The 17,020-nt window shown below is 53.6% G+C and overlaps 5 protein-coding genes across 5 annotated transcripts; all 5 read right to left on the bottom strand.

Moving 5' to 3' along the window:
* Positions 1–234: 234 nt before the first annotated feature.
* BO70DRAFT_15718 (alpha/beta hydrolase) lies at positions 235–1,877 on the bottom strand. The gene is made up of 4 exons (XM_025538249.1): positions 1,297–1,877; positions 1,123–1,236; positions 478–1,059; positions 235–358 (listed from the first exon to the last, which is right to left on the bottom strand). The coding sequence occupies exons 1-4, from the start codon at positions 1,623–1,625 to the stop codon at positions 280–282; spliced, it is 1,104 nt and encodes a 367-aa protein (XP_025404381.1). The 5' UTR covers positions 1,626–1,877; the 3' UTR covers positions 235–279.
* BO70DRAFT_15725 (uncharacterized protein) lies at positions 1,878–3,909 on the bottom strand. Its single transcript, XM_025538251.1, has 2 exons — positions 3,256–3,909; positions 1,878–3,195 (listed from the first exon to the last, which is right to left on the bottom strand). Exons 1-2 carry the CDS (start codon positions 3,747–3,749, stop codon positions 2,130–2,132), a joined length of 1,560 nt encoding a protein of 519 aa, XP_025404380.1. The 5' UTR covers positions 3,750–3,909; the 3' UTR covers positions 1,878–2,129.
* Positions 3,910–5,854: 1,945 nt separating this feature from the next.
* Positions 5,855–8,055, bottom strand: BO70DRAFT_367708 (Zn(II)2Cys6 transcription factor; the record flags this gene model as incomplete). The annotated part of the gene is made up of 4 exons (XM_025544580.1): positions 5,855–6,250; positions 6,303–6,591; positions 6,659–7,067; positions 7,128–8,055. 4 exons carry the CDS (start codon positions 8,053–8,055, stop codon positions 5,855–5,857), a joined length of 2,022 nt encoding a protein of 673 aa, XP_025404379.1.
* A 1,552-nt stretch (positions 8,056–9,607) lies between these two features.
* BO70DRAFT_357779 (uncharacterized protein) lies at positions 9,608–12,423 on the bottom strand. The gene is made up of 5 exons (XM_025542121.1): positions 11,647–12,423; positions 11,219–11,567; positions 10,207–11,147; positions 9,927–10,026; positions 9,608–9,861 (listed from the first exon to the last, which is right to left on the bottom strand). Exons 1-5 carry the CDS (start codon positions 12,399–12,401, stop codon positions 9,754–9,756), a joined length of 2,253 nt encoding a protein of 750 aa, XP_025404378.1. The 5' UTR covers positions 12,402–12,423; the 3' UTR covers positions 9,608–9,753.
* Positions 12,424–13,245: 822 nt separating this feature from the next.
* On the bottom strand, positions 13,246–16,862 carry BO70DRAFT_282583 (bifunctional cytochrome P450/NADPH--P450 reductase; the record flags this gene model as incomplete). The annotated part of the gene is made up of 5 exons (XM_025539051.1): positions 13,246–14,756; positions 14,834–15,820; positions 15,880–16,320; positions 16,386–16,631; positions 16,742–16,862. 5 exons carry the CDS (start codon positions 16,860–16,862, stop codon positions 13,246–13,248), a joined length of 3,306 nt encoding a protein of 1,101 aa, XP_025404377.1.
* Positions 16,863–17,020: the final 158 nt, after the last annotated feature.

Raw genomic sequence — 17,020 nt, 5'->3', positions numbered from 1 at the left:
GCCACGATGGAACGGTCAGGATATGAGGATTATGAGTGTACCTAGGAGGTCAATGTTATGGATTTTATACTGCTTTTCTTTCCATCTCCCTGTACTCTGTAAAGAATCTCCCTTTAGGCCAGACCCATCGTATGTATCCTAAGTACCAGACAAGTAGTACAGTTAATGTCTATCTACTATCTTCCCAATCCATCTATCTATCTATTGAAATGCAATCCAGAAATGGTCTAAAGTATAATACATTATGCATAACGAGTTACTCTTATACTAACTACCACGCTAAACTCCCTGTCTACCAAGAAACTCAAAAACCATCTGAAACGCCGTCGGAGCCACCCGATGCAGATTAAGACTATGCCTATACACAAGTTAGTCAGTCATATGTTCAACACACATCACATCATATAGTATCATATAATATCGTATCGAATCAAATCAAATCAAATCACCAACGAACGAAGAAGCATGAGCACTTACCCAGCCGGCAAATCATCCACCCACTCCACGACCTCGGAACCATTAAACGTGTCCGCAGTAGCATTGATCAACCCGACACAATTCCCTCCACAAGCCGATAAATCGAACTGGCCCTGGAGGATATAAACAGGGGCTGTGATGTTCGAGAAATCGATCGTCGTGGCCATCAACGACGGGAGCTCGCCGACGGCGAACGGCTCGCTTGAGACTTCGTATGCCCATCTAGCCACAGACTGTTCGAAGTACGGCTCGGCGAAGTAGATGTATGCTTCAGCGTACTGGTCCGCGGAGATCAGGTAGGCCGGGTCCAGGGATCCCCAGCGAGTGGGGTCCTGGGTTTTGGCTACACGCAGGCTGGAGCCCGCGAGGAAGGGCCCGAAGTAGTCGAATGTGCCGCTGAAGCCGGTGAGGACGAGGGCGTCGACGGCGGTTTGGCTGGCGGATGCGGCAGAGAGGTAGGCGCCGTAGCTGTGGCCGATGAGCGCGACTTTGGTGGTGTGGGGCAGGGAGCGGGCGTAGGAGACCAGGGTGTTTAGGACGGCGGTCTCGACTTGGAATTGGGCGTCGTAGAGTGCGTTGATTCTGAGATGGTGGGTTAGGGGATGGACCACGGGGGGACTGGGCGTGGGTTTCTGTGGCACGTACTTGGATGAGGAGCCGACGCCGATTCGGTCGTAGTTCAACACGGAGTACCCGGCTGCGACGGCCGCGTCGACGAAGCTGTAGTTCTCTGCGTTGGGGAAGGTGGGGTCCCAGTATCTGAATCGGGCTGTCAGTGAGAGTTCTTTCGGTATGTTGTATGCTTGAACTGGCACTTACAATTTTGATTCGATGATGCCGTGCGTGAGCACTAGGATGGTCTCTCCGGTTCCGCAAAGCGTGGCTCCGACGGTATAGTTGCCCTCCACGGCGGTGGACGTGGAACCGGCAATTGGAAGCGGATCCGCCGATGTATCCGAGTCGCGTCGGGTGAGGTTGAATATCAATGCCGCTGCATCCCAGTCGTTGTCGATTGTGGTGTTGATGAGGAAACGCGGTGCGGCCACGGTGACTGGGATGTTGATGTCTCGACAGGCTGCTGCGGCAGGCGAAGGCAGTGCCCAGCTAGTAGCCGACAATGCTAACAGTAAATAGGAAGCGGCGATCATGACTGCAATTGGGGAGGAGATATGGTGCTGTTGATCTGGACTGAGATTCGCTCATCCTGACGGTCCATGGTCTTATTTATAGTCATTCCGAGCAGAGGTTGGTGACAAATCAATATGTTCCCCATCGTGCCCGTTTGCCACGAGAATTTAGCAGAAACAGAGACATCTATCGATGTTTTGCTTCGAGTGTTTTCCATTCTCATCTGTGCGGCCAGGAATGTTGTCATTGGCAAGCCCGCATTTCGCCGAGCTCGCCGAGCTCGGCCCAAGCGGACTCCATTTCGGGTGGATCACCACCCACCACGCCAAATCGTCTTGGTGGGGATCGATATAAGAAAGAGATTAGTCTCCGTCTCGCTCGATCTTCTGTCTCCCAGTTAGAATCCGACACTCTGGTCGAGGGACACCTGAAATTGCCCCCTCGTATATTGACGCAGCATTTTGCCTCATCACCCCTCCGACACCTTTCGATATTCTCACGTCAGAATCGTGCTGAGCAGCACGCTATTGACGATTCCCAATGCTCACAGAGAGTCCCGCAGTGGCCGTACGCTGCGAAGCCACATGCTCATAGACGCAGGTCCAGCCGCCGGCGACACAGCGCCCACATGGGTTCTGTTTGTCGCATTTGAGCTTCCTCATCTTGCAGATCTTACAGGGCTTCCCCCGGACGGTGAAAACGTGGACTCGGGCCGGCTTGTCTGTGGGAAGGGTCTGGGAAGAGCATCTGAATCCACCCTTGGCACAGTTTTCACAGGGAACGCCCTTGTCGCAGCGGATTCGCTTCGCCTTGCATTGGTTGCAGGGGGACATGTTTTTGTGTGGAAGTTGAGTCGGCTGTGACTCAGTCTCGATGCTTTGTCCTATCAGGGGGTAGACTTGGGTCCAGAATTGCTTCCCCGACATGTCACAGGCGCTGTCAAGCCACAGGAATTCTCGAAGCATATTTCTGGTTTCTCTCCACTCCGGTACCAGAGAGCCAGGCGCAACTCGCGATGCGGTCTCGACAAACCACTGTTGCTCGGCCGTGTCGGTTGCAGCGATGCCTCCCATGGTCAGGACCCAGAGCAGAAGGCGAACACCATGGGGTGAAGTAGACCAGGGACCATCTAACTCATTCTGCTGGATTTCGGCTTTCAGGGACTGCAGGAGAGCTGCAAATGGCGCCCCGACGCCAGGCAGGGGAAATGTCACACCGATACTGTAAATAATTGCCGCAATGCGACAGGCCTCATAGACTGGACTGACATCGATCAGACAAACGGCAGGAGGGAGAGTCATCAGACGATACTGTATGAGATTTCGTTGATCGCACATGGCTTGACGACCGAAATTTACTGTCCCCCCATCAACAAACCTCTTGATAATCCTCGTATACCCTGCCAACTGTTCATAGACATCCGCTAGATCAGGAGTGAGCCCAAGTTCACACAAAGGGCCGAAATGAATGGCTGTTGCGTCCCAGCTATGGACATGGTCTGCTTTAAGTAACTCGGTCATCGTCCCCGAAAGAGAAAAAAACGGGATCGGAGGGGGAGACAGGGTCAAGGTCGAATTAACAAGCACCCGACTGCAGGGGAGACTAGTTTAGCACGCGTTAGGTTTTAGGACGGACCCCTGCTCCACTTACTAGAAGATGGCCGCCGCAACTCCTGGCAACCTGATATTATGCAGCCCGCCACGCAGCTGAATCAGCCGACATAGACCCGTTTGATGGTCAAGGTTCGGCTCTCTCGCCCCGTGGACGTTTAACCACTGCAGTCTTCGAAGTGGTGCCTGGAACGGAGACTCCTGCGACCAGTCCTTCGAGCCCGGCATAAACGGCTTCTCAATCGTCATCAGCACCGCTAAGATGGTCGCGTCACTTGTGACTCGCACGGGATCTTGCATGGCCGCATTGATCGCCTTTACTGTCTCTTTGTAGGACGCGCCCAGCGTGAGCGATTCATCTCCCATCCCGAACGGCGCAGGCAAATCTCCTGTCAGTAGATGGTTCACCTTGTAGTGTGTGAGGGACGAGGACAGCAGGGCCGGGAATAGAGCGCTGTCACTCAGTGAAAGGGGGAACCAGGATTGCAGATACGGGTTGGTGACTTCTGGCGTGGGCAGCATACTGGGAGTCATGATAGTGAAGCCTGGTATAAGCGTTCAGAAACACACAGCGACCGATCTATCTTTAGGACACGGTGACAAGCTTACGGTAGGAAAGTGCCTGCTGCACGAGACTCGGTGCCAAGGTCGAGGGATATGTCTCGAAGGGGTCGAGATTTGTCGCGGGGAAGACATAGTCGATCGGATCTGCGATACGCGATCGGATCAGTGGCCGTTCACAGACTCGATCTATCTAGATGGGGTCAAAGGAAGGGGGCACTACTCGCGTCAGGGCCCCTGAGCCAGGGTTCTAGGTCGGGTGGATTCTCGTCCGGGTGTGTTCCGTGGGTTTCCTCCACATATAGATCAAAGAAGGGTTCGTCGTCTGCCATCGCCATCGCGTCGATGTGGGTTGAGACCGGATCCATCTTCACGCGGGGATAAGCTTTCGAAACGAGACAAGTGACCGGTATGGCCAGGGAGAGACTGGGGAAGCAGGAGAGCCGACAGACCACTGGACTGAGGCGGAGGGATAGGAATCATAGGATATTAGTAGACTCGGCTGATCATCGCAGACCAATTTATCCGGCGGCGCAGGAATCCCAGACCCTGCGGCTGAGAATGGGGTGGATGAGCAAAGCAGGTGAAGGGAGGAAGAAGGAGGAGAAGAAGAAGAAAAACAGGTCTATACTCGTCCGGGTGATCCCCGCCGACCCGCGGCGGCCTTAGTGCTGAGGCCGCGCCCCGGTGGCATCCAATCACCCGGCCTGAGGCCTCCGGGCTCTCGGGGACAACCCTTTGTCTCGTGATCGTCTGATTCTGGAGATGGTATTTGGTCTCTCTTTTTGGGCACGTTGAGGAGGGCAGTGTTATCCGAACAGCAAACAGCTGGGCTCCCATGCTACAGAGTACAGACAAGTAAGTACTATAGAGTTGTGGTCGGACAACACCCTCGGGCACTACTCCACGCCCTCTTTGGCTAGCCTGCATGTAGCCAATTCAGCCTGCAGCAAGCGCTAGACCCAACTGGTCCCGTCCGGCCGAGAATATCCACTTACCCTTCTTTAGGAAGTGGGTGGCTGTTCGCACTGGGATGGGATGAGAGCGCCCTAAAGATAGAACCCATCCATGTCTCCAAGTCCAAATCTCTCTAACTGGCCTTTGAACCAGCATGTGATCCGAGCTCAGTCCACCGCTCGTGCATAAGGGACCCTTGGTCTGGTGAGTGCCCGACGAAGACAGATAATCTTTTACCTTGATGGGTATTGTTCATTATCTGACGATCAATGATCCAGAGAGATAAATATAAGATAGAAATCCAATCCTTCCCTTCTATTGTTCTCCGAATACGCCGACACATACACCCACACACCATCCCAAGCCCTATAAAGTCCAAGTATCAACCTACCCTACCACAAACCATCCCCCTCCATCCAAAACAACCACAACCACCACCACAGCCACGCCAATGCCTCTCTCAAACCCCAACAACCATCCCCCCTTACACCTCCTGGGGATCAAGGCGCACAGGGTGAAGATGGACGGCGGGGAGGGACCGAGGCCGGATCAATTGGATCGGATCCTGACGGATTGGGATCCATCCGGTTCGAAGCCTCGGGTTGAATCCCACGGGGACGACGCAGTCGTTGCAGAGGAGACGGGAGATCTATGCGCTCGCGGAGAAACGTGATCTGGTGTTTGTGGAGGATGATCCGTACTGTTTTCTGCGGCTGAGGCAGGATGCGGAGGATCATTCTTGTTCTGAAAGCGCAACCCCGCATATTCTCAGGGATTCACTCCCCTCCTATCTCTCCATCGATCGGTCGGGGCATGTGGTCCGGCTGGATTCCACGGCGAAGATCCTCGCCCCGGGACTGCGCGCGGCATGGGTGACGGCAAGTAGAGGGCTCCTTGTGCGGAGGCCGAACGACGAGCTCCATTTTCGGATGGCTTTTGCAGCGGCGGCAGAGGGTGTGAGGATCTTCGCGGATGTGCTGAAGGACGAATTCTCTTTGAGTCTTGGATGTGTTCAAAGCGAAGCATAGCAGCGGTCTGGAGACATACAACTATAATGCCAAAACACCACCGTTCCTGAGCAATGTAAGTTACCCCGCTGGATAATCCATGCCACGCAATCCCTATATATCCGACAAGGCAGCCTCCGGCCCCAACAAAGAAGGATGATCGGCAACATTCTGCCAAAAAGCAGCCTCGAAATCGTACAGATCCTGGCTGAACAGCGCCGCCCAGTCCCCACCCTCCTCGACCCGGGACGAGACTCTCGCCGGATCGTGCAATGCCCCTTCGCGATGCACAGAGTCAAGGAACCTGTCGATCGTATGGGTTGCCTTCGAGATCAAGGCGTAATTCGGATCCCCAGGCCGGACAATGCTCCCGGCCTGGATCTGCGCGACAAAGATCCCCAGATTCAGTAGGGGTTTGGACCACGGGGTCCTTTCCGCGTGCTGCGTGGACTGTTGTCTCAGCATGGAGAGGAGGAGGATTCCGGCGGAGGGGAGGCCGTAATGAGCTACCTGGGGTCATTTAGCACATTTCTTCGGAATGAGATAGAAAGAAGATGAGCACCTTCCAGACAAGGCCCGTTCCAGAGTTGACGAGCTGGTCTCTAAGAAGAATGATTTCGACTACAAGACTGAGGATTTGTTCGGAGACATCCACGACGGGCCTATCCGGCTCCGTGAGCGTATCGAGCGAAAGCAGTCGTAGCAGAAACAATACGTGCAGGTGGTTGAGGCGCACCCCAGCCAAAAAGTCCCGCTCGAATGGACTCTGCGAGCACTCTCGTAAGCTGCACGCCAGTCTGAAATGAGACGGGAGTGCCATCCACTGCGCGTGGGCTTCATTCTCGATGGCACTAATTCAGAGACGAGTTGTGTTAGTGGACTGTCCGTTCAGGCCGCAGGGGCGAGAAAGATACATGCCTGGCTCTCTGGCTATACGTCTCACGACGCTTATCCCGAAATAGCTCCAGGATCTCTTCCTTCAAGGAGGCACAGAGTGCAGACCAGCGAAGCTCTGCTCTGTAGCTGAACGGTGTGTTGGGGTCCCATGCCGTAACATCTCCAGAGACAGATGAAGCGTTCGGGCTCTGGTCTGGGCCCGTCGGAGTCAAGGGGACTTGAAAGTGGCAGAACCGCTTGGACATCCGCGGCGGCCGGCCCAGAAAGACGGCGACGTTCTTGTCTGCGGAGTAGGCCGTGGCGCAGGCTGCCTTTCGCAGTTCTATCAGGAACGGAGGCCGGCGTGGTCTCGTCTTCTCGACATTCTCGTGATACCCGAGGGCAAACATCGAGGTCAAGACATTCCCCAGTCTGCTCCATGAATGGTAGCCTGGTAATTCCGATCAGTCACATGATTCGTCAGAGAGGATGAATGAAGCCGCCAACACACTCTGATCCCCATTCACATGCGAGTGCAGGATGAAGTTCTCGTACTGCAGCACCAGCTGCAGATCGTTCAAGCAGTCCAGCGAGAGCGCGATATCCAACGCCAGATCACTCATCCGAGTGGAGAGCTTCCGCAGCGCGATCTGATCCTTCTCCGATGTATACAAAGCCGGATAAAAGGCGACATCGATCGTCGCCCGACTCACCGCGCAGAGAAAGATGCCCATACTCTCCCAGCGATAGTTCTGGCCCAGGAACTGCGCCGAAAAGCTCGAGATCTCGGACGATTCGTCGGCTATCAATGGCCGCCGCGAATTCTCCAACAAGCGCCGCGCATACGCCAGATGCCAGTGCGCCTCCTGGGAAAACACCATGAACAGCTGGTTGATGTGTTCGCTACATTGCTGGGTGAAAGGCTCTGCGAGGGCAAGGTTTGTCCCTTTCGCGAGCCAGAGCAGGACGAGATCTCGCATCGCGGGGAGAGGGAATGTGTTCAGGAGCTGTTTGAGGATATCAGCGCCTTGGATCAGCAGGATGTTGTCGCCCGCGGACTGCGGGTCGAGGAGCGTCATGTCCGAGTTGGACGCGTGATATGCATCTGGGCCGTGAGAGTCGTCGTCCGGGGAGATGTGGTTAAAGATGGCCACATGGCTGGAGGATCCCAGGAACCCGGGGTTCGGATAGGGGTTGGTTGTTCTCGGGGTAAATGACGGGGAGGAGGGGCTACTATTCACAGGTGAGTGAGGGGGTAAGTATCTTGAGGTCTGCCGGGAAGGGGAAACGTCCGTCCTTCTCCTCTTGAACGGGGCGGCCCGGTAGATGCAGATGGCCGCGTTGTTGTTGCTGGCACAGCGCGTACATGCTGGCCGCTTGTGGTCACAGGCAACCTTGGCCTTTCTACAGGCTTCACAGGCTGCCAGCCTGGAAGCCATGGTCCTCCCGGTGCAGGTGCCAGTCAGATAAATCGGTGATGTTTTCGATGCCGGAGTAGATCGGAGTGTCTGGAGTGTTGGTGTTGGAGTGTTGGAGTGTTGAAGTGTTGGAGTGTTGGAGTGTCCGGAGTATTGGAGTGTCGGAGTGTCCGGAGTACGGCATAAACTCGGGCATTTCCGGCCTACCCAACTCAAGGCAAAACTCAAGGCAAAACACAATGAGGTCATCAAATAATCCCACGTACGTCTCTATTTTAGGCCCTAATACCACGTCCTCAATGCCACCCCTCTGATTGGCTGCTCTATTCCCCTGATGCGTTTTCATACTAGTCAGTAGCTCTTCTGAGCTGTCACCGCAGAGACAATCGTTGAAACACGAGGATCGGCATTGGCGAGGCATGGGGGAATCAGAATACCACGACAGTCAATCCACAATGAATGCGATGTGTCGGGGGGTGTAGGGAGCCAGGAATGTTGATGTTTTCTGATTGGGTGTGAGTGTCCATACAACTACAAGCCAGGCTGTCGGGGGGTGTATATATACTATATTTATATATATATATAAAATATATATACTATATATAAGAACGTTCTTCTTTCCATTTCCTATCTCACTCTCTCACACACACAAGCAATCAATATTGTTGAAAATTCAATCCCCATGAGTTCCTACTACGGGTAAGTAACCTTCCCTTTCTTTCTCTCTTTCTTTCTTCTCTCGATCTCTTCAAACCAACCCCAACAATTCTAACATATTCTCCCACCATTCAGCCACGCGGACTTCCGTCTCGCCGCTCCCCCCAGAGCTGCTCGGAGCATCCAGCAATTCTCTTCGGTATGTATATTTCTAGTCCCTCACCCAAATACCCTTCCTTCAACCCCAAACTCAACTAAGTACTAACTAGCTAACTAACTAACCACCACAGCAGCAGCCTCAGCAGCCGCAGTCCCAGTCCACCAGCATCTACCAAGCCGAGCGCGAGCGAGTGTTCCTGATGTCGCGAAACAACAACGGCGCCATCACCCGCCATGGGCCGTACTTTGCCGAGCCGGCCACGGGGGGCCGCCGGGTCCGGCTGTTCGGCAATGGGCCCGAGCCCATCTGCATCAACGATGATACTCTGTTCGATAGGATGGATTTGATGGCCGCTTGATTGCTTGTCGCCCCTCTCTCCTTTTCTTCTTCTTCTTCTTCTTCTTCTTGTCGTTTTATCGATTTTTCTATCTATCTATCTATCTATTTATTGTAGTCTCAGATTGTCAGGTTCGGATTCATTCATCCCGAGAATAGCTAGTCTATGGCTTGGGTGTTTGTTGTTTTTCTGTTTGATGTTTGATATGTCTCATGGTTTGTAAACATGGAAACCATCTATCACTTGCTTTGTATTGACAATGTCTGCTGTTGTCCTATTGCAATTCCCATCCAACAATAAACATGTGTCTGCCGCTGCTTTTTCCTGCAGACTGCAGACCAGAAATTCTCTTTTTTACGCGGGTAGTGGGCTTACTCTGTTATTCTTCCAGTCAATTGTGTTTTGATTGCATGGTAAGGATTCTTTCAGTTACAGTGGCATCAAATCTCACTGATATATTTATTATATATGAAGTCTTTCATGCAAACACCCTTGCAAATAGACACAAATCACGCTTAAATTAAACCAACATAATCACATTTACCCAATCAACAAGACGCCCAGTCTAGATTTGCTGCTGCTGAGTCTGAGTGTTCCAATCAGCAGTCAGGCGTCGTGCTTCAGCAAGCTCTTCCTCAGTCGGCAGATTGACGACCAGAAGATAGAGCACTTTCTGTATGCATGTCAGTAAACCAGTCCAGGTAATTAGGGTATAGGATGAGAGAAGGAAGACCGTACCGAGCGAAAGAGGCTGTTCAGGCTTAAGCCTCCCAGCCCACCAGCGCCAGCGCCCCCTCGTGTGTTTTGTGGTTGCTGTTCCCGGCGCTCATCATAATACTCGGCGTTGGGATCCCCATTCGGGTATCGTTGCCGCTGTCCCCTGCGCTCATCATAATATTCAGTGTTGGGATCACTATCCGGGTATCGTTGCTTCTGCTCCCTGCGCTCGTCGTAATACTCTGGGCGAGAGTCGCCATCCGGATATGGTCGCTGCTGTTCCCTGCGCTCTTCATAATACTCTGGGCGAAAGTCGCCATCCCGATATGGTCGCTGCTGGTCCCTGCGCTCATCATAATACTCTGGGCGAGAGTCACCATCCCGATATGGCCGCTGCTGGTCCCTGCGCTCATCGTAATACTCTGGGCGAGAGTCACCATCCCGATATGGCCGCTGCTGGTCCCTGCGCTCATCATAATACTCTGGGCGAGAGTCACCATCCCGATATGGCCGCTGCTGGTCCCTGCGCTCATCGTAATACTCTGGGCGAGAGTCACCATCCCGATATGGCCGCTGCTGGTCCCTGCGCTCATCATAATACTCTGGGCGAGAGTCACCATCCCGATATGGCCGCTGCCGCTCCCTGCGCTCATCATAATACTCTGGGCGAGAGTCTCCATCCCGATATGGCCGCTGCTGATCCCTGCGCTCATCATAATACTCTGGGCGAGAGTCTCCATTCCGATATGGTCGCTGCTGTTCCCTGCGCTCATCATAATACCCAGCATCAGAGCCACCGTACGGCGCATGGGGATTGCTGTGGTTGTTGCTGTTGAGGTTGCTGTCGATGCTTTGGCTCTGCCTTTTATGGCGATGCTCACTGACAGCATTTGTCGCTAGGCTGACCAGCCCGAGAAGACCACCACCACGACTGCTACCACGATTCCCACCAAGGAGACCACCACCAAGACCATCACCACGGCCGCTACCACGACTACCACCAAGAAGGCCACCACCAAGAAGGCCACCACCAAGAAGACCCCCACTTCGTCCTCCCAAACCCCTTCCCTGATCGTCTCTAGAACCGAAGCCACGGCTCTGTCCTGTTCCTACTCCTGATCCTGCTCCCGCTCCTTGCAAGCCGGCTAAGCCACTACGCAAGGGATGCGAGGGATCAGCAAGTTTCGAGATAAATTTCGGTTTTCCGGCTTGGTTCAGATAGCTATCTGGGTTCTCAGCGATCTGTTAAGCCAGTCAGTCAGTCAATGCGGACATGCCAAAAAAATAAGACAATATACGATATATCGACTCACAAATTTCGCTTGCGCCTTCCGATCCATATAATCATCAATGAAACCCTTCCCGCGCTTGAACTTCATCTTGAATCCCTTCCTCTCATCCGCTGTTGCAGTAGCCAGCCAGTCCAGACCCGGGAAGACGAGTTCCGCAGTCTGCATGTACTCCATCCCATTGGTGACGCCGTTCGAGGACTGGAATTTATGGGACTTTTTGCCCTGGGTGCTCACTGTACTTTGGATGGTGGAGTTGATGTCCATATTGGTGCGGGCGCTGGTTGATGTGGGGTCCCAGGTCATTACGAGGCAGAAGAGGCCGCGGGGGTTGAAGAACTCCTTGTTGAGGGTATCGAGGGCTTTGTTTTGTCTGATGTAGTAGTATACGTGTTAGTGTGTTCTATCCTTTAGGACTGGACCCAAGTATAGGTGCGGGGGGGGGATCATACCGATAGCGACCCTGAGTCTCAATAGCAATCGTGGTCGAAACCATAATGGCCATGGAAATGGCTGTCGAAACAAGAAACGGCAGAGGCGCAGCGGCCAGTGACGCCAAATTCAGGGCATTGATCCACGGATTCGCGAGACTGGCTTCGTTGATGGTCTCGATCAGATCGAACCAGGTCTCTTGGGTAATGCCCATGTTTTGCAGGTCGGGCGCGTACGCGCGTATAAACCCCCGCGTCTTGTCTTTTGGACGACGCTGCGGGATTGCCACAGGATACGCGAGTCTGTGGTCAGGGTGTGGACGACCGTCTGGGGCGAGTGTTGGATAAGGAGGAGGCTGGCGCTGGAGAAAGGCGCTGATGACTTTGTCCGGGTTGGCGACGCCGGATTTGCTTTTGCGAGGTTTGGAGGGTTCGGATTCTTCAATGGCGACGTCTTGTGCTTCGTCGAGTTGCCAGGAACGCTCGATCTCATCTTCGGCTATGGTGGCAGTCTTCTCGGTTGGGAATGCAGTCTGCTCTCCCAAGGGAAATTCCGTTGCTGAATATGGAGGTGGAGACCGGAAGGAGGAGGAAGAAGAAGATGATGCTGATGCTGATGCTGATTCTTGTTGTCTTCCTTGGTCGTGTTGCTTCAACTCTCGCTCCTTGATGGCTGCTTTTCGCGATTTTTTGTATCCGTATACTTCGCTTGCGAAGCCAATACCGGAGGTGACTCCGCCCACCAGTTTTCCAATGGGGCCCTGTGAACGATCCATGTTCGCTTTGAAAATGAGAAAGTAGTATATGAATGAGAAAGTAAATATTTTTGCCGATTCTGCTGTTCCACTGGCCTTTTATAAAGATCAACAGAGAGAATCCCCAGCACAGCCCCCGCACAGGTTTCCCGATCCGGTTAGCATTGCGGGTGGGCTTGGTGAAATCAGCACCAGATACGGAGTAGAGTGGTGGAAGTGCTTAACCAGATTAAGCCTCCCATACCATTATGAAGCACTCCTCAGCCCCGTTGTCTGTCCGTTGTGTCCGTTGCAGGGACCCGATATCCAATCGAGTCCATCATACTTTCGCCCGAGCGCTTGCGACCCCGCGCTTTGACTGGACACTGAAGAAGGCAATCCGATGGATTCGTGGATGATGATGATGATGATGATGATGATGCTACATGGAAAGGGAAGGATGGAGGGGAACCCGTCTGGGAAGGAACGATCGGGTCACATGACCTGTCACACAGTACTACTGGTACTACTCTTAGATACCATTCTTTGACGGACAGGCTTAATTATGACAAGGGAAAAAAAAAAAAAAAAAGAAAGAATGGGGATTATATCGACTGATACACGTTTTCCGAGTCTACTGCTAGACCCTGGTGTCTGGTATCTCTTGTTGGAGCGACCGAGCGGCCCGCCCCTCCAGTACTCTACTTACTAATAGAGAGACCAATCTACCACCAACACGGGACAGTTTAATGCCCAAACAATCAATAGCAAAAATGCCTCACCAACACCATCGGGTCATCCCGCGTTCAATTTCAATCCCTAAACCCTATAACCATTCACTTCGAAGCCAAGCAGAAACAAAGTCAAAAGCTTCCCCCCCCCCCTCCTACGCAAACACATCCGTCGCATACCGCATATTAGCCTTCAACCCCTCCATGAATTCCTCGGCAGTTTCATCCGTCCCCTCCGGCAAAGATCCGTCGCCGCGATCGAGGCACTTCTCCCGGCGCACATTGAGGAATATCCCCTTCAGGGCCTGCCGCACCGCATTGCCCACGTCTGTGCTTCCGCAGACGTAGATCCGAGCGCCCTGGCCGAAGAGAGAGACCACTTCCTGGCTATCGGCTGTGATGTTATCCTGAATGTGCCGGCCCTTTTGGCCTTCAGGGGGCCGACTATATGCCCATCTCACATCCACGATACCCTGCCGGGACCATTCTGCTAGTTCCTCGGCGTGGATGTCGTCCTTGCCTTGGGTGCGACACCCGGCGAAAAGAATCGCTTTGGCGGGTTTCTCGGCTTCGAGGGACTCGCTGCGCCCGAGGATCTTCTGCGCGCGGTCCATGATGAAGCCGCGGAAGGGGCCGAGGCCGCTCCCTGTGCAGGCCATGATCATGGGCGTGTTGAGGTCCGTCGGGGGCCTGAAACCGGTGTGAGATGGGCGGACGGAGATGTGGACCCGCTCGCCAGGTTGCAGAATGGATAGGAAGTGGGAGGCCACGCCAACGTACGGCTCGTCTGTTCCGGAGAGAGATGGGGCGTTGAGGACCGATACCGTGACGGAGCATTCGGATGGGTCGACCAACGGGGAAGACGAGATTGAGTATTGGCGCACGCGCATGGGTGGGAGCATGGCAAGGAAGTCCCCGATGGATAAGCTGATCAGAGGATGGCGGATCAAGATATCGAGCGGACTCAGGCGTTTCTCGACGACCTCCTTGGTGAACTGGCTGGGGCTGTTTGCAATATACCGCAGCTTGGCTTGGGCTTCTTCGTCTGCGACGGCCGCATCCGCCAGCACGTTGAGGTCTCGCTTGGAGGCGGGCTGGGACAGCTCGACGTATGTGGCCAGAAGACTGAACGCAGAAATGGGCGTGTCCAAGGGGATAGTTGACGGCCCGCTCAAGTCTTGCGATGGTTTTCGGATCGTCAAGATCGCATCCCAGGGAAGGTTGAACCGACGGATTGCTCGACGGACAATATTAAGTGGGTTCACGGGAAGCACCGCAAGGTAGTCGCCGCACTGATAGGTCATGTCTGTTGGGAGCTTGAACCGCACCAGCCGTTTTGCCGGAACATCAGGTGCCGTCAGCAGCTGGTTTTCGATCACGTACCCCTCCTGCAACTGGAGCCCCAAAGTAGTCGCTCGAGATTTCGTGCTAATATCAACCTGCAGGGCGGTGCTGGCCTTCTTGCCGGCCTGCGACTTATCACTAGTACCGTATTTTGAAGCGATGGCAGGCCAAAATGCGGATTCACCCCAGTTATCAAAATCGGTGAACATGTCGGAGTTGGCGGTATCGACGAATCCAATGTCACACAAGCGATCTCCACCATGCTCGCTCACCAGCTGGTTGATTGTCTTGGGGATTCGATAGAAGGTAGCCTGCCAGTCGTCTGAGAGACCCGATGGTAAGCACGAGCGCAATGGACAAGGTGATGAAGGAAGCCCTAAGGGCAAGATATGCACTTACGATGACCACAACCGAACACGGCATAATTGACACCCTCAAGCTCGTTGCCTTTCACCGCATTGAGCCACTCGAAGAAGTGGGCAGCATTATCAGCAGGCTGGCCTTCGTATGAGGCGGCAATTATCACAACGGGACCCTCCTTAGGGATATTCTCGGTGGCCGAGTCCAGCGACTTGACTTCCGCGGCAAACCCGTATGTAACGGCATCATCTGCCATTCTTCGCGCAAATGCCTCGCAGGTGCCAGTATTGCTGCCAAAGAAGATGTGCATCGGCTTCGGGTCCCCGGCAGGAGCGGTCACGTCTCTCTTCCGGTCTCTGCTAAACACTTCCGAAGTCTCATGCGGCCCGAAACTGTTATTCAAGGCAGGCTCCAAGGAGATGGGATCCATTCCGTGCCGTAGGGTTGCCTTGATCTTGAAATCCTTGGGCTTGATGGTGAGTGTCTGTTTGATCCGCAGGTCATAGCTAGGGTCGTCCATCTGGAAGTTGAAATTCTGCAGCAACAAGGCCACCGCCAGCAGGCCCTCTTGCCAGGCGAATGGACGTCCAATGCAGGCTCGCATGCCATTTCCAAATGGCTTCCAGGCATTCGGGGGCAGCCTATTGAAGTTTTCGTCCAGCATTCGCTCTGGTTTAAACTCTTCGGCATCCGATCCCCAGACCTTAGGGTCACGATGCAGTTTGGAAAGCAGAATAGACATCCCCTCTCCCTTGTTCAGAACATACTTGCCATTTGCTAGAGTCACCGGGTCTTCGGTATTCTTAGTCGGATGGGCATGGACTCTTATGATACTAGCTGTGGGTCTGAGTCGCAATGCTTCCCGCAGGACCGCGTTAATATACGGCACCTTGGAGAGATCATCCACAGTTATTTTGCGTCGTCCAATCACCGTGTCAACTTCTTCCTGTGCCTTCTTGTACGCATGCGGGTTCTTGAGCAAGAAGTAGAACACGAAAGACAGCATGCCAGATGTGGTTTCATGTCCTGTGGTAAGAAAGTCAGCGCCTGTCAGGTGACAAAGTTAGAATAACGAAGCTCCATACCAGCAATCAGAAATGTGATCATGTTACTGATGATCGAGTCGTCACTGAGGCCTTGTCCTGACGAAGGATCACGGCCTAGGATGAGAGCATTGAGAAGGTCTTTCTTCTCGGACGGATGACTCCTTCTCTCCTCGGTAATCTCCTTCGCTAGATTCCTCATGTAGGCAATGTCGTTCCAAAACGTATTGTTTTCGCTGGTAGGCAGTTGGTTCGCCAAGGCCGGGCGCCTCGACCTACGGCCGGCACCCCCCAATACACCAAGCATCGCTTCCACAAAAGGGTGCATTGATTCATGGTAGAAAGAATTGAAACGGGTGCCCATGGCACATAGGGCGATGGAGTCAAGGGTCAAGCGGGTAAAATCTTCCGTGACCATAATAGGAGTCTCAGGGCCCTGTCTGGCCCATTTTAGGACCAGCTGAGTGGAAATGTCATACATTTCTACCAGCCATCAGCCATCAAGGTACCATCATACTCTGGGGACACGCACTGGGGTTACCACTCACCGTCAAACATGTTCCGGATAGCCAGCGGCCCAAAAGCGGGCAGAAGAATGCGATGTGCAAGAAGCCAATTCTCCTCTCCGGGGTACTTTGCTGTGAAGAGGCCATCATGGGTAAGGTTGCGGACCTCCTCCAGACCCGCATCCACTGCTTTGATAAATCGTTCTCCATCGGAGATTTCGTTGACCAGTTCATGACTACTGACATACAACTTGGACTGGCCGTATGTTGTCAAGCGGTAGATTGGGCCTTGGAGGGGTAACGCAGGGTCAGCCAACGTTTACACCAGATAGGCGGTTGCATGGGAAATATCCAAATACGAGGGGCGGGGCAGATGGGGGGGGAAGAGGCGGGGTCACCATAGCTATCAGCCATCAACTCATAACTCCTCAGCGGCACTTCTTGCTCGACATCGTAGATATTGCCCAGGAAAGGAACCCCCTTGGGTCCTGGGATGGGGACTGGCTTCACTTCGCTCATGGTGACAAAGATAGGACTGTTGTCATATGAGAACCCCTGTCTGGGAGGATAGTATTGCTGCCTGGTCGTGCACCAGAAATATATACAAGGGTAGGTTCACGATGACCGGAGACTGCCTGATGGTTGCAACCTGGAGATGCAAGGAGTGACCGACGCGG

The sequence above is a fragment of the Aspergillus heteromorphus genome (assembly GCF_003184545.1).
Source record: "Aspergillus heteromorphus CBS 117.55 chromosome Unknown BO70scaffold_1, whole genome shotgun sequence".
Taxonomy (NCBI): Eukaryota; Fungi; Ascomycota; class Eurotiomycetes; order Eurotiales; family Aspergillaceae; genus Aspergillus; species Aspergillus heteromorphus.
This window is presented reverse-complemented; position numbering and strand designations above follow the sequence as displayed.